Below are 18,317 nucleotides of genomic sequence, written 5' to 3'. Positions count from 1 at the left end.
ACGTACATATACACTTTAACACACACACACACTTTAACACACACACACTTTAACACACCTACACACTTTTAAACACATCCACACTTTAGCACACATACACACTTTAACACACATACACACCTTTACACACACACACCTTAACACACACACACTTTAACACACATACACTTTACACATACACACTTTAACACGCACAAAAAGAACATAATCAACATTAAGGTAAAAATGAAACTATTCATTCGCTGCAGGTTGATCACGTGATGCCAGAAGTAAGGAACAGGCACAACTCTGACACCCAGCGGCGAGTGAAGGTACTGCTGCATTACAGTCTGAAGATCAATAACGTTTGATGTTTGATTCATTTAACTTTCTACTAGTTGGTAGATCCGTCTTTGAAGGAAGTATCTCAGGTTAACAGATAAACGATCACTGAGACGCACCTGACGACCTTGAACAAGCGGCTCAGGTACGACTGCAGCTCATGAACGGCCTCTCGCAGCAGACGAGGGTTGGATCCTGATCCCACGTACGTCATCCTGAAGACGGTCACCAGCGTCTCCACCAACCAGCCCAGAGGATGGAACGGCGTCTCACAAGCCTGACACACACTCATGGTGACACACACACGGTGACTCTAGAACACAAGTACACACAAGTGTTACCTTCGTCAGGTATCGTCGTATGTTGTCGTAGTTTGACATGTTGACTGGAGCCTTGAAGTGAGGAATGATCTCCAGAGACTCCAGGACCTTCTTCTGGGACTTAGTGAGGTCAAGACTGAACACACAACCATGTACACAACTATCATCACAATCACCTAAACAGTCATCATCACAACCATGTACACAACTATCATCACAACCATGTACACAACCACCATCACAACCATGTACACAACTATCATCACAATCACCTAAACAGTCATCATCACAACCATGTACACAACTATCATAACAACCACCTACACAACCATGTACACAACCATCATCACAACCATGTACACAACTATCATAACAACCACCTACACAACCATGTACACAACTATCATCACAATCACCTAAACAGTCATCATCACAACCATGTAAACAACTACCATCACAACCATGTACACAACTATCATCACAATCACCTAAACAGTCATCATCACAACCATGTACACAACTATCATCACAATCACCTAAACAGTCATCATCACAACCATGTAAACAACTACCATCACAACCATGTACACAACTATCATCACAATCACCTAAACAGTCATCATAACAATCACCTAAACAGTCATCATCACAACCATGTACACAACTATCATCACAATCACCTAAACAGTCATCATAACAATCACCTAAACAGTCATCATCACAACCATGTACACAACTATCATCACAATCACCTAAACAGTCATCATAACAATCACCTAAACAGTCATCATCACAACCATGTAAACAACTACCATCACAACCATGTACACAACTATCATCACAATCACCTAAACAGTCATCATCACAACCATGTACACAACTATCATAACAATCACCTAAACAGTCCTCATCACAACCATGTACACAACTATCATCACAATCACCTAAACAGTCATCATCACAACCATGTACACAACTATCATCACAATCACCTAAACAGTCATCATCACAACCATGTACACAACTATCATCACAATCACCTAAACAGTCATCATCACAACCATGTACACAACTACCATCACAACCATGTAAACAACTATCATCACAATCACCTAAACAGTCATCATCACAACCATGTACACAACTATCATCACAATCACCTAAACAGTCATCATCACAACCATGTAAACAACTACCATCACAACCATGTACACAACTATCATCACAATCACCTAAACAGTCATCATCACAACCATGTACACAACTATCATCACAATCACCTAAACAGTCATCATCACAACCATGTAAACAACTACCATCACAACCATGTACACAACTATCATCACAATCACCTAAACAGTCATCATCACAACCATGTACACAACTATCATAACAACCACCTACACAACCATGTACACAACCATCATCACAACCATGTACACAACTATCAACACAACCATGTACACAACTATCATCACAACCACCTACACAACAATGTACACATCTATCATCACAACCATGTACACAACTATCATCACAACCACCTACACAACCATGTACACAACTATCATCACAACCATGTACACAACTACCATCACAATCATGTACACAACTATCATCACAACCATGTACACAACTACCATCATCCCAATCATCTACACAACCATGTAGACAACCATCTAAACAACCATCATCACAACCATCTACACAGCCATCTTCACAACCATTTACACAACTATCATCACAAGCATCTACACAACCATCATTACAACCACCTACACAACCATGTACACAACAGACCTGTGTGTGTTGTTGATGTCCACCGCGATCTTCTGCCAGGCTTTGTTCTCGTCTCCTGCTTCACCAACACAACCCAGTCTAGTCCAGCACTGATCGAACACACAACTCCACCTGTCGTGAGCGTCGACAACGTAGCGACCCAACATTCTGGACACACAACATGAGAGAAGCTTCACACGTTCAGATCTGACGACACTACGATGACTCACACTTTGTGTGTGTGAGGCTGGTCCGGCTGAGCTCGGCTGTAGGTGGCCTGGACCTTCAGTCTGGACCACTCGCCGCTGAAGTCTCCGTCCAGACGGTCCCCGTTGGCCAGACTCAGAACTCCCTGAACACACACATGTCGCACACATGACGCACACATGACGCACACACATCGCACACGTCAAACACACATCAGTGCACGAGTGATGCTGGACAATAGTTACTTTTCCGTCGACGAGCCAGTCGTCAGTGAAGTCAGTCTGTAGCAGCGTGTCGTCCTCGGACACCAGGAGACCTGGACCCTGATCATGACATTTAATAACATTTAACATGAACTTTATATTCAACATGAACCTTATATTCAACATGAACTTTATATTCAACATGAACTTTATATTCAACATGAACTTTATATTCAACGTGAACTTTATATTCAACATGAACTTTATATTCAACATGAACTTTATATTCAACATGAACTTTATATTCAACATGAACTTTATATTCAACGTGAACTTTATATTCAACATGAACTTTATATTCAACATGAACTTTATATTCAACATGAACTTTATATTCAACATGAACTTTATATTCAACATGAACTTTATATTCAACATGAACTTTATATTCAACATGAACTTTATATTCAACGTGAACTTTATATTCAACGTGAACTTTATATTCAACGTGAACTTTATATTCAACGTGAACTTTATATTCAACGTGAACTTTATATTCAACGTGAACTTTATATTCAACGTGAACTTTATATTCAACGTGAACTTTATATTCAACGTGAACTTTATATTCAACGTGAACTTTATATTCAACGTGAACTTTATATTCAACATGAACTTTATATTCAACATGAACTTTATATTCAACATGAACTTTATATTCAACATGAACTTTATATTCAACATGAACTTTATATTCAACGTGAACTTTATATTCAACATGAACTTTATATTCAACATGAACTTTATATTCAACATGAACTTTATCTTCAACATGAACTTTATATTCAACATGAACTTTATATTCAACATGAACTTTATATTCAACATGAACTTTATATTCAACATGAACTTTATATTTAACATGAACTTTATATTCAACATGAACTTTATATTCAACATGAACTTTATATTCAACATGAACTTTATATTCAACATGAACTTTATATTCAACATGAACTTTATATTCAACATGAACTTTATATTTAACATGAACTTTATATTCAACATGAACTTTATATTTAACATGAACTTTATATTCAACATGAACTTTATATTCAACATGAACTTTATATTCAACATGAACTTTATATTCAACGTGAACTTTATATTCAACATGAACTTTATATTCAACATGAACTTTATATTCAACGTGAACTTTATATTCAACATGAACTTTATATTCAACATGAACTTTATATTCAACATGAACTTTATATTCAACGTGAACTTTATATTCAACATGAACTTTATATTCAACATGAACTTTATATTCAACATGAACTTTATATTCAACATGAACTTTATATTCAACATGAACTTTATATTCAACGTGAACTTTATATTCAACATGAACTTTATATTCAACGTGAACTTTATATTCAACGTGAACTTTATATTCAACGTGAACTTTATATTCAACGTGAACTTTATATTCAACGTGAACTTTATATTCAACGTGAACTTTATATTCAACGTGAACTTTATATTCAACGTGAACTTTATATTCAACGTGAACTTTATATTCAACGTGAACTTTATATTCAACGTGAACTTTATATTCAACGTGAACTTTATATTCAACGTGAACTTTATATTCAACATGAACTTTACATTCAACATGAACTTTATATTCAACATGAACTTTATATTCAACATGAACTTTATATTCAACATGAACTTTATATTCAACATGAACTTTATATTCAACATGAACTTTATATTCAACATGAACTTTATATTCAACGTGAACTTTATATTCAACATGAACTTTATATTCAACATGAACTTTATATTCAACATGAACTTTATATTCAACGTGAACTTTTTATTCAACATGAACTTTATATTCAACATGAACTTTATATTCAACGTGAACTTTATATTCAACATGAACTTTATATTCAACATGAACTTTATATTCAACATGAACTTTATATTCAACGTGAACTTTATATTCAACGTGAACTTTATATTCAACGTGAACTTTATATTCAACGTGAACTTTATATTCAACGTGAACTTTATATTCAACATGAACTTTATATTCAACGTGAACTTTATATTCAACATGAACTTTATATTCAACATGAACTTTATATTCAACGTGAACTTTATATTCAACATGAACTTTATATTCAACATGAACTTTATATTCAACATGAACTTTATATTCAACATGAACTTTATATTCAACATGAACTTTATATTCAACATGAACTTTATATTCAACATGAACTTTATATTCAACGTGAACTTTATATTCAACGTGAACTTTATATTCAACGTGAACTTTATATTCAACGTGAACTTTATATTCAACGTGAACTTTATATTCAACGTGAACTTTATATTCAACGTGAACTTTATATTCAACGTGAACTTTATATTCAACGTGAACTTTATATTCAACGTGAACTTTATATTCAACGTGAACTTTATATTCAACATGAACTTTATATTCAACATGAACTTTATATTCAACATGAACTTTATATTCAACATGAACTTTATATTCAACATGAACTTTATATTCAACGTGAACTTTATATTCAACATGAACTTTATATTCAACATGAACTTTATATTCAACATGAACTTTATCTTCAACATGAACTTTATATTCAACATGAACTTTATATTCAACATGAACTTTATATTCAACATGAACTTTATATTCAACATGAACTTTATATTTAACATGAACTTTATATTCAACATGAACTTTATATTCAACATGAACTTTATATTCAACATGAACTTTATATTCAACATGAACTTTATATTCAACATGAACTTTATATTCAACATGAACTTTATATTTAACATGAACTTTATATTCAACATGAACTTTATATTCAACATGAACTTTATATTCAACATGAACTTTATATTCAACATGAACTTTATATTCAACATGAACTTTATATTTAACATGAACTTTATATTCAACATGAACTTTATATTCAACGTGAACTTTATATTCAACGTGAACTTTATATTCAACATGAACTTTATATTTAACATGAACTTTATATTCAACATGAACTTTATATTTAACATGAACTTTATATTCAACATGAACTTTATATTCAACGTGAACTTTATATTCAACATGAACTTTATATTCAACATGAACTTTATATTCAACGTGAACTTTATATTCAACATGAACTTTATATTCAACATGAACTTTATATTCAACATGAACTTTATATTCAACGTGAACTTTATATTCAACATGAACTTTATATTCAACATGAACTTTATATTCAACATGAACTTTATATTCAACATGAACTTTATATTCAACATGAACTTTATATTCAACGTGAACTTTATATTCAACATGAACTTTATATTCAACGTGAACTTTATATTCAACGTGAACTTTATATTCAACGTGAACTTTATATTCAACGTGAACTTTATATTCAACGTGAACTTTATATTCAACGTGAACTTTATATTCAACGTGAACTTTATATTCAACGTGAACTTTATATTCAACGTGAACTTTATATTCAACGTGAACTTTATATTCAACGTGAACTTTATATTCAACGTGAACTTTATATTCAACGTGAACTTTATATTCAACATGAACTTTACATTCAACATGAACTTTATATTCAACATGAACTTTATATTCAACATGAACTTTATATTCAACATGAACTTTATATTCAACATGAACTTTATATTCAACATGAACTTTATATTCAACATGAACTTTATATTCAACGTGAACTTTATATTCAACATGAACTTTATATTCAACATGAACTTTATATTCAACATGAACTTTATATTCAACGTGAACTTTTTATTCAACATGAACTTTATATTCAACATGAACTTTATATTCAACGTGAACTTTATATTCAACATGAACTTTATATTCAACATGAACTTTATATTCAACATGAACTTTATATTCAACGTGAACTTTATATTCAACGTGAACTTTATATTCAACGTGAACTTTATATTCAACGTGAACTTTATATTCAACGTGAACTTTATATTCAACATGAACTTTATATTCAACGTGAACTTTATATTCAACATGAACTTTATATTCAACGTGAACTATATATTCAACGTGAACTTTATATTCAACATGAACTTTATATTCAACATGAACTTTATATTCAACATGAACTTTATATTCAACATGAACTTTATATTCAACGTGAACTTTATATTCAACGTGAACTTTATATTCAACGTGAACTTTATATTCAACGTGAACTTTATATTCAACGTGAACTTTATATTCAACATGAACTTTACATTCAACATGAACTTTATATTCAACATGAACTTTATATTCAACATGAACTTTATATTCAACGTGAACTTTATATTCAACATGAACTTTACATTCAACATGAACTTTATATTCAACATGAACTTTATATTCAACATGAACTTTATATTCAACATGAACTTTATATTCAACATGAACTTTATATTCAACGTGAACTTTATATTCAACATGAACTTTATATTCAACATGAACTTTATATTCAACATGAACTTTATATTCAACGTGAACTTTTTATTCAACGTGAACTTTATATTCAACATGAACTTTATATTCAACGTGAACTTTATATTCAACATGAACTTTATATTCAACATGAACTTTATATTCAACATGAACTTTATATTCAACATGAACTTTATATTCAACGTGAACTATATATTCAACGTGAACTTTATATTCAACATGAACTTTATATTCAACATGAACTTTATATTCAACATGAACTTTATATTCAACATGAACTTTATATTCAACATGAACTTTATATTCAACATGAACTTTATATTCAACGTGAACTTTATATTCAACATGAACTTTATATTCAACATGAACTTTATATTCAACGTGAACTTTATATTCAACATGAACTTTATATTCAACATGAACTTTATATTCAACATGAACTTTATATTCAACATGAACTTTATATTCAACGTGAACTATATATTCAACGTGAACTTTATATTCAACATGAACTTTATATTCAACGTGAACTTTATATTCAACATGAACTTTATATTCAACATGAACTTTATATTCAACGTGAACTTTATATTCAACATGAACTTTATATTCAACATGAACTTTATATTCAACATGAACTTTATATTCAACATGAACTTTATATTCAACGTGAACTTTATATTCAACGTGAACTTTATATTCAACGTGAACTTTATATTCAACGTGAACTTTATATTCAACGTGAACTTTATATTCAACGTGAACTTTATATTCAACGTGAACTTTATATTCAACGTGAACTTTATATTCAACGTGAACTTTATATTCAACGTGAACTTTATATTCAACGTGAACTTTATATTCAACGTGAACTTTATATTCAACGTGAACTTTATATTCAACGTGAACTTTATATTCAACGTGAACTTTATATTCAACGTGAACTTTATATTCAACGTGAACTTTATATTCAACATAAACTTTATATTCAACGTGAACTTTATATTCAACGTGAACTTTATATTCAACGTGAACTTTATATTCAACGTGAACTTTATATTCAACGTGAACTTTATATTCAACGTGAACTTTATATTCAACGTGAACTTTATATTCAACGTGAACTTTATATTCAACGTGAACTTTATATTCAACGTGAACTTTATATTCAACGTGAACTTTTTATTCAACGTGAACTTTATATTCAACGTGAACTTTATATTCAACGTGAACTTTATATTCAACGTGAACTTTATATTCAACGTGAACTTTATATTCAACGTGAACTTTATATTCAACGTGAACTTTATATTCAACGTGAACTTTATATTCAACGTGAACTTTATATTCAACATGAACTTTATATTCAACATGAACTATATATTCAACATGAACTTTATATTCAACATGAACTTTATATTCAACATGAACTTTATATTCAACGTGAACTTTATATTCAACGTGAACTTTATATTCAACATGAACTATATATTCAACGTGAACTTTATATTCAACGTGAACTTTATATTCAACGTGAACTTTATATTCAACATGAACTTTATATTCAACGTGAACTTTATATTCAACGTGAACTTTATATTCAACGTGAACTATATATTCAACATGAACTTTATATTCAACATGAACTTTATATTCAACGTGAACTTTATATTCAACATGAACTTTATATTCAACATGAACTTTATATTCAACATGAACTTTATATTCAACATGAACTTTAAATTCAACGTGAACTTTATATTCAACGTGAACTTTATATTCAACATGAACTTTATATTCAACGTGAACTTTATATTCAACGTGAACTTTATATTCAACATGAACTTTATATTCAACGTGAACTTTATATTCAACATCAACTTTATATTCAACGTGAACTTTATATTCAACGTGAACTTTATATTCAACGTGAACTTTATATTCAACATGAACTTTATATTCAACATGAACTTTATATTCAACATGAACTTTATATTCAACGTGAACTTTATATTCAACATGAACTTTATATTCAACATGAACTTTATATTCAACATGAACTTTATCTTCAACGTGAACTTTATATTCAACATGAACTTTATATTCAACATGAACTTTATATTCAACATGAACTTTATATTCAACATGAACTTTATCTTCAACGTGAACTTTATATTCAACATGAACTTTATATTCAACATGAACTTTATATTCAACATGAACTTTATATTCAACATGAACTTTATCTTCAACGTGAACTTTATATTCAACGTGAACTTTATATTCAACATGAACTTTATATTCAACATGAACTTTATATTCAACATGAACTTTATATTCAACATGAACTTTATATTCAACGTGAACTTTATATTCAACGTGAACTTTATATTCAACATGAACTTTATATTCAACATGAACTTTATATTCAACGTGAACTTTATATTCAACATGAACTTTATATTCAACGTGAACTTTATATTCAACTTGAACTTTATATTCAACATGAACTTTATATTCAACATGAACTTTATATTCAACATGAACTTTATATTCAACATGAACTTTATATTCAACATGAACTTTATATTCAACATGAACTTTATATTCAACATGAACTTTATATTCAACATGAACTTTATATTCAACGTGAACTTTATATTCAACATGAACTTTATATTCAACATGAACTTTATATTCAACATGAACTTTATATTCAACATGAACTTTATATTCAACATGAACTTTATATTCAACGTGAACTTTATATTCAACATGAACTTTATATTCAACGTGAACTTTATATTCAACGTGAACTTTATATTCAACATGAACTTTATATTCAACATGAACTTTATATTCAACATGAACTTTATATTCAACATGAACTTTATATTCAACATGAACTTTATATTCAACGTGAACTTTATATTCAACATGAACTTTATATTGAGTTGAAAACATGATTCATCTGGTAATGCCGTCTCTCTCTGGCTCCATCTGGCGCACGGACGCGGTACTGCATGCGACTCACGTTCATCTTGTCGTCTCTGAAGCTGCCCTCGAAGTAAAGTCCGTGCTGCGTGACCACGACGGCTCGTCCATGTCTCTGGTCGTCCAGCCACATTCCCATGTACTTCTCACCTCTGGACCAATCAGACGACGGCGATCAACCATCAGACGCTGGTGTTACGCTCAGACTCACCGGGTCATGTCGTCACAGACGCCGTATCCTGACTTCCTGTCGTTCACCCAGCGACCAATGAAAACGCTGGAGGTGCCGTGGGTCGCCCCTGAACTCATCATTCCGTAGCCGTGTCTGCGACCCTCGCAGAAGCAGCCCTCGAACACCTGGCCGCTGCCGTACCTGTGGAGCGCTCAGACATGACCTCTCGACCTCGGATCCGACGCCGCACTCACCTGTATTTGCCGAAACCGTGGATCTTGCCCTCGCGCCAGTTGCCGTGGTAACGGTCGGGTCCGGTCAGCTTGTTGGGGATGAAACACTCGCCGAGGCTGGAAGGAAACGAGCGTCAGAAGAAGTGAAGGAACGACGGAGGAGAAGAACCGACCCGTCCTCCAGTCCGTCCTTGAAGGTCCCGGTGTAGGTGCGTCCATCAGGCCACGTCATGGATCCTCTGAGGAGACGCTGGTCATCATGTTTTCACGGGTTACTGATCAACTGACCTGCCGTGAAGTCTTCCTGCCAGCCACGCCCCACAGTACTGCGCGTCCTTGAACCTGCCTTCACCTCTGAACCTGTAGCGAGCCTGACGAGACATCGCTGGACACGACCCTTGACCTCCACCACCCAGAGCTCGATCCACTTCCTGGTTGAGACAGTGAAGCCACTTGTTCTGCAGAGAAGATCGTTATGGTCTGTAGTTCGACACCAGAGCATCAAGTCCACTCTTCACACAATCATCTACACAATCATCTACACAATCATCACACAATCATCTACACAATCATCTACACAATCATCTACACAATCATCTACACAATCATCTACACAATCATCTACACAATCATTAGAAAATCATCTACACAACCATTACACAATCATCTACACAATCACCTACACAATCATTAGACAATCAATCATCTACACAATCATCACACAATAAGGTAAGGTAAGGTAAGGTAAAACTTTATTGATCCCTCAATCAATCATCTACACAATCATCTACACAATCATCACACAATCATCTACACAATCACCTACACAATCATCTACACAATCATCTACACAATCATTAGACAATCATCTACACAACCATTACACAATCATCTACACAATCACCTACACAATCACCTACACAATCACCTACACAATCATCTACACAATCATCTACACAATCATCTACACAATCATTAGACAATCAATCATCTACACAATCATCACACAATCATCTACACAATCATCTACACAATCATCACACAATCATCTACACTGTAGATGATTGATTGTGTAGATGACTGATGCCGTCATTCATGGTATCATGCCGATTGAAGTTTATTTATTTGTAGATTCTACACAATCACCTACACAATCATCTACACAATCATCTACACAATCATCTACACAATCATCTACACAATCATCTACACAATCATCTACACAATCATCTACACAATCATCTACACAATCATTAGAAAATCATCTACACAACCATTACACAATCATCTACACAATCACCTACACAATCATTAGACAATCAATCATCTACACAATCATCACACAATCAATCATCTACACAATCATCTACACAATCATCACACAATCATCTACACAATCACCTACACAATCATCTACACAATCATCTACACAATCATTAGACAATCATCTACACAACCATTACACAATCATCTACACAATCACCTACACAATCACCTACACAATCACCTACACAATCATCTACACAATCATCTACACAATCATTAGACAATCAATCATCTACACAATCATCACACAATCATCTACACAATCATCTACACAATCATCACACAATCATCTACACAATCAATCATCTACAGTGTAGATGATTGATTGTGTAGATGACTGATGCCGTCATTCATGGTATCATGCCGATTGAAGTTTATTTATTTGTAGATTCTACACAATCACCTACACAATCATCTACACAATCATCTACACAATCATCTACACAATCATCTACACAATCATCTACACAATCATCTACACAATCATCTACACAATCATTAGAAAATCATCTACACAACCATTACACAATCATCTACACAATCACCTACACAATCATTAGACAATCAATCATCTACACAATCATCACACAATCAATCATCTACACAATCATCTACACAATCATCACACAATCATCTACACAATCACCTACACAATCATCTACACAATCATCTACACAATCATTAGACAATCATCTACACAACCATTACACAATCATCTACACAATCACCTACACAATCACCTACACAATCACCTACACAATCATCTACACAATCATCTACACAATCATCTACACAATCATTAGACAATCAATCATCTACACAATCATCACACAATCATCTACACAATCAATCATCTACACAATCATCTACACAATCATCACACAATCATCTACACAATCACCTACACAATCATCTACACAATCATTAGACAATCATCTACACAACCATCACACAATTGTCGACACAATGGTCTAAACGAAGTCTACACAATTGTCTACACAATAGTCTACAAAATCATTTATACTATCATCACACAATCATCTACACAATCACCTACACAATCATCTACACAATCATTAGACAATCATCTACACAACCATCACACAATTGTCCACACAATGGTCTAAACGAAGTCTACACAATAGTCTACAAAATCATTTATACTATCATCACACAATCATCTACACAATCACCTACACAATCATCTACACAATCATTAGACAATCATTAGACAATCATCTACACAATCATTAGACAATCATCTACACAACCATCACACAATTGCCCACACAATGGTCTAAACGAAGTCTACACACGTGTCTACACAATAGTCCACACACGTGTCAACACAATGGTCCACACACGTGTCTACACAATGGTCCACACACGTGTCTACACAATGGTCCACACACATGTCTACACAATGGTCCCCACACGTGTCTACACAATGGTCTACACACGTGTCTACACAATGGTCTACACACGTGTCTACACAATGGCCCACACACGTGTCAACACAATGGTCTACACACGTGTCTACACACGTGTCTACACAATGGTCCACACGTGTCTACACAATGGTCCACAAAAGTGTCTATACAATGGTCCACACACGTGTCTACACAATGGTCTACACACGTGTCTACACAATGGTCTACACACGTGTCTACACAATGGCCCACACACGTGTCAACACAATGGTCTACACACGTGTCTACACACGTGTCTACACAATGGTCGACACGTGTCTACACAATGGTCCACAAAAGTGTCTATACAATGGTCCACACACGTGTCTACACATTGGTCCACGCACGTGTCTACACAAGTGTCTACACAATGGTCCACACACATGTCTACACAATGGTCCACACACATGTCTACACAATGGTCCCCACACGTGTCTACACAATGGTCTACACACATGTCTACACAATGGTCTACACACGTGTCTACACAATGGCCCACACACGTGTCAACACAATGGTCTACACACGTGTCTACACACGTGTCTACACACGTGTCTACACAATGGTCCACACGTGTCTACACAATGGTCTACACAATGGTCCACAAAAGTGTCTACACAATGGTCCACACACGTGTCTACACAATGGTCCACACACGTGTCTACACAAGTGTCTACACAATGGTCCACACACATGTCTACACAATGGTCCACACAATGGTCCACACACATGTCTACACAATGGTCCACACAATGGTCCACACACATGTCTACATAATGGTCCACACAATGGTCCACACACATGTCTACACAATGGTCCACACAATGGTCCACACACATGTCTACACAATGGTCCACACACGTGTCTACACAATGGTCCACACACGTGTCTACTCAATGGTCCACACACGTGTCTACACAATGGTCCACACACATGTCTACACAATGGTCCACACAATGGTCCACACACATGTCTACACAATGGTCCACACACGTGTCTACACAATGGTCCACACACGTGTCTACTCAATGGTCCACACACATGTCTACACAATGGTCCACACACGTGTCTACACAATGGTCCACACACATGTCTACACAATGGTCCACACACATGTCTACACAATGGTCCACACACATGTCCACACAATGGTCCACACATGTGTCTACACAATGGTCCACACACGTGTCCACACAATGGTCCACACAATGGTCCACACACGTGTCCACACAATGGTCCACACACATGTCTAAACAATGGTCCACACACATGTCCACACAATGGTCCACACAATGGTCCACACACGTGTCTACACAATGGTCCACACACGTGTCCACACAATGGTCCACACACATGTCCACACAATGGTCAACACACATGTCTACACAATGGTCCACACAATGGTCCACACACATGTCTACACAATGGTCCACACAATGGTCCACACAATGGTCCACACACATGTCTACACAATGGTCCACACACGTGTCTACACAATGGTCCACACACGTGTCTACTCAATGGTCCACACACGTGTCTACACAATGGTCCACACACATGTCTACACAATGGTCCACACAATGGTCCACACACATGTCTACACAATGGTCCACACACGTGTCTACACAATGGTCCACACACGTGTCTACTCAATGGTCCACACACGTGTCTACACAATGGTCCACACACGTGTCTACACAATGGTCCACACACGTGTCTACACACGGGTCTACACACGTGTCTACACACGTGTCTACACACGTGTCTACACACGTGTCTACACACGTGTCTACACACGTGTCTACACAATGGTCTACACACGTGTCTACACAATGGTCCACACACGTGTCTACACAATGTTTGTGTACACCATGGTCCACACACGTGTCTACACAATGGCCCACACACGTGTCTACACAATGGCCCACACACGTGTCAACACAATGGTCTACACACGTGTCTACACAATGGTCCACAAAAGTGTCTACACAATGGTCCACACACGTGTCTACACAAGTGTCTACACAATGGTCCACACACATGTCTACACAATGGTCCACAAAAGTGTCTACACAATGGTCCACACACGTGTCTACACAAGTGTCTACACAATGGTCCACACACATGTCTACACAATGGTCCACACAAGTGTCTACACAATGGTCTACACACGTGTCTACACACATGTGTGGACCATTGTCTACACAAGTGTGTGGACCATTGTCTACACAAGTGTCTACACAATGGTCCACACACATGTCTACACAATGGTCCACAAAAGTGTCTACACAATGGTCCACACACGTGTCTACACACGTGTCTACACAATGGTCCACACACGTGTCTACACAATGGTCTACACACGTGTCTACACAATGGTCTACACACGTGTCTACACAATGGTCCACACAAATGTCTACACAATGGTGTACACAACGGTGTACACCATGGTCCACACACATGTGTACACCATGGCCCACACACGTGTCTACACAATGGCCCACACACGTGTCAACACAATGGTCTACACACGTGTCAACACAATGGTCTACACATGTGTCTACACAATGGTCCACAAAAGTGTCTACACAATGGTCCACACATGTGTCTACACAAGTGTCTACACAATGGTCCACACACATGTCTACACAATGGTCTACACACGTGTCAACACAATGGTCTACACACGTGTCAACACAATGGTCTACACATGTGTCTACACAATGGTCCACAAAAGTGTCTACACAATGGTCCACACATGTGTCTACACAAGTGTCTACACAATGGTCCACACACATGTCTACACAATGGTCCACACACGTGTCTACACAATGGTCCACACACGTGTCTACACAATGGTCTACACACGTGTCTACACAATGGTCTACACACCTTCTCTTGAGGAGTTGAAGCCACTAAAGTGAAACTTTCCTCCGGACGAGTGATTCTTAAGGCGAAGCTGAAACGAACGAAGATGAAGGTTCAACACAACGATGTGTGCGTCGATGAATCATCTGGACTCACAGTCCACTGTCGTCCTCAGGAACTGGTTTGACCCACAAGGTTGTCAGAGGGTAGATGTGATGAGTCGAGAACTGACAACACAACACATTACCACACATGTGTAAAAGACAACAACACAAAAGAGTCAAGTGTGAAATACTTACAAAACTCTGAGAAGGAATGGAACCCTAGGAGGAGAAAAATATCAATTAATCCGTGTGTGTACCTGAGTGTGTGTGTACCTGAGTGTGTGTGTACCTGAGTGTGTGTGTACCTGAGTGTGTGTGTACCTGAGTGTGTGTGTTCTTGAGTGCGTGTGTACCTGAGTGTGCATGTACCTGAGTGCGTGTGTACCTGAGTGCGTGTGTACCTGAGTGTGCATGTACCTGAGTGCGTGTGTACCTGAGTGTGTGTGTACCTGAGTGTGCGTGTACCTGAGTGTGTGTGTACCTGAGTGTGTGTGTACTTGAGTGCGTGTGTACCTGAGTGTGTGTGTACCTGAGTGTGTGTGTACTTGAGTGCGTGTGTACCTGAGTGTGTGTGTACCTGAGTGCGTGTGTACCTGAGTGTGCGTGTACCTGAGTGTGCGTGTACCTGAGTGTGTGTGTACTTGAGTGCGTGTGTACCTGAGTGTGCATGTACCTGAGTGTGCGTGTACCTGAGTGTGTGTGTACTTGAGTGCGTGTGTACCTGAGTGTGTGTGTACTTGAGTGTGTGTGTACCTGAGTGTGTGTGTACCTGAGTGCGTGTGTACCTGAGTGTGCGTGTACCTGAGTGTGCGTGTACCTGAGTGTGTGTGTACCTGAGTGCGTGTGTACCTGAGTGTGCGTGTACCTGAGTGTGCGTGTACCTGAGTGTGTGTGTACTTGAGTGCGTGTGTACCTGAGTGTGTGTGTACTTGAGTGTGTGTGTATCTGAGTGTGTGCACTTGAGTGCGTGTGTACCTGAGTGTGTGTGTACCTGAGTGTGTGTGTACCTGAGTGTGTGTGTACTTAAGTGCGTGTGTACCTGGGTGTGCATGTACCTGAGTGCGTGTGTACCTGAGTGCGTGTGTACCTGAGTGTGTGTGTACCTGAGTGTGCGTGTACCTGAGTGTGTGTGTACCTGAGTGTGTGTGTACTTGAGTGCGTGTGTACCTGAGTGTGTGTGTACCTGAGTGTGTGTGTACTTGAGTGCGTGTGTACCTGAGTGTGCATGTACCTGAGTGCGTGTGTACCTGAGTGTGTGTGTACCTGAGTGTGTGTGTACCTGAGTGTGTGTGTACTTAAGTGCGTGTGTACCTGGGTGTGCATGTACCTGAGTGCGTGTGTACCTGAGTGCGTGTGTACCTGAGTGTGCATGTACCTGAGTGCGTGTGTACCTGAGTGCGTGTGTACCTGAGTGTGCATGTACCTGAGTGCGTGTGTACCTGAGTGTGTGTGTACCTGCGTGTGCGTGTACCTGAGTGTGTGTGTACCTGAGTGTGTGTGTACTTGAGTGCGTGTGTACCTGAGTGTGTGTGTACCTGAGTGTGTGTGTACTTGAGTGCGTGTGTACCTGAGTGTGTGTGTACCTCAGTGTGTGTGTACTTGAGTGCGTGTGTACCTGAGTGTGTGTGTACTTGAGTGTGTGTGTATCTGAGTGTGTGTGTACCTGAGTGCGTGTGTACCTGAGTGTGCGTGTATCTGAGTGTGTGTGTACCTGAGTGTGTGTGTACCTGAGTGCGTGTGTACCTGAG

The 18,317-nt window shown here is 36.7% G+C and overlaps 1 protein-coding gene across 2 annotated transcripts in view; it reads right to left on the bottom strand.

Moving 5' to 3' along the window:
* Positions 1-18,317, bottom strand: part of LOC148067964 (alsin-like) — a 55,459-nt gene that overhangs the window by 11,514 nt on the left and 25,628 nt on the right. For both annotated transcript variants that reach the window (XM_087803707.1, XM_087803708.1), the window contains exons 22-34: positions 16,765-16,788; positions 16,622-16,692; positions 16,490-16,556; positions 11,091-11,260; positions 10,976-11,041; positions 10,824-10,919; positions 10,609-10,770; positions 10,438-10,549; positions 2,873-2,950; positions 2,651-2,772; positions 2,442-2,588; positions 663-777; positions 441-598 (exon numbers count right to left, since the gene is read on the bottom strand). In XM_087803707.1, coding sequence (XP_087659833.1) covers positions 441-598; positions 663-777; positions 2,442-2,588; positions 2,651-2,772; positions 2,873-2,950; positions 10,438-10,549; positions 10,609-10,770; positions 10,824-10,919; positions 10,976-11,041; positions 11,091-11,260; positions 16,490-16,556; positions 16,622-16,692; positions 16,765-16,788 — 1,388 coding nt within the window. The remainder of the gene's footprint in view (positions 1-440; positions 599-662; positions 778-2,441; positions 2,589-2,650; positions 2,773-2,872; positions 2,951-10,437; positions 10,550-10,608; positions 10,771-10,823; positions 10,920-10,975; positions 11,042-11,090; positions 11,261-16,489; positions 16,557-16,621; positions 16,693-16,764; positions 16,789-18,317) is intronic.

The sequence above is a fragment of the Callionymus lyra genome, chromosome 12, assembly GCF_982586985.1.
Source record: "Callionymus lyra chromosome 12, fCalLyr1.hap1.1, whole genome shotgun sequence".
NCBI classification, from domain to species: Eukaryota; Metazoa; Chordata; class Actinopteri; order Syngnathiformes; family Callionymidae; genus Callionymus; species Callionymus lyra.
Note: the sequence above shows the minus strand (reverse complement) of the source record. Positions and strands in the feature narration are given on the sequence as shown.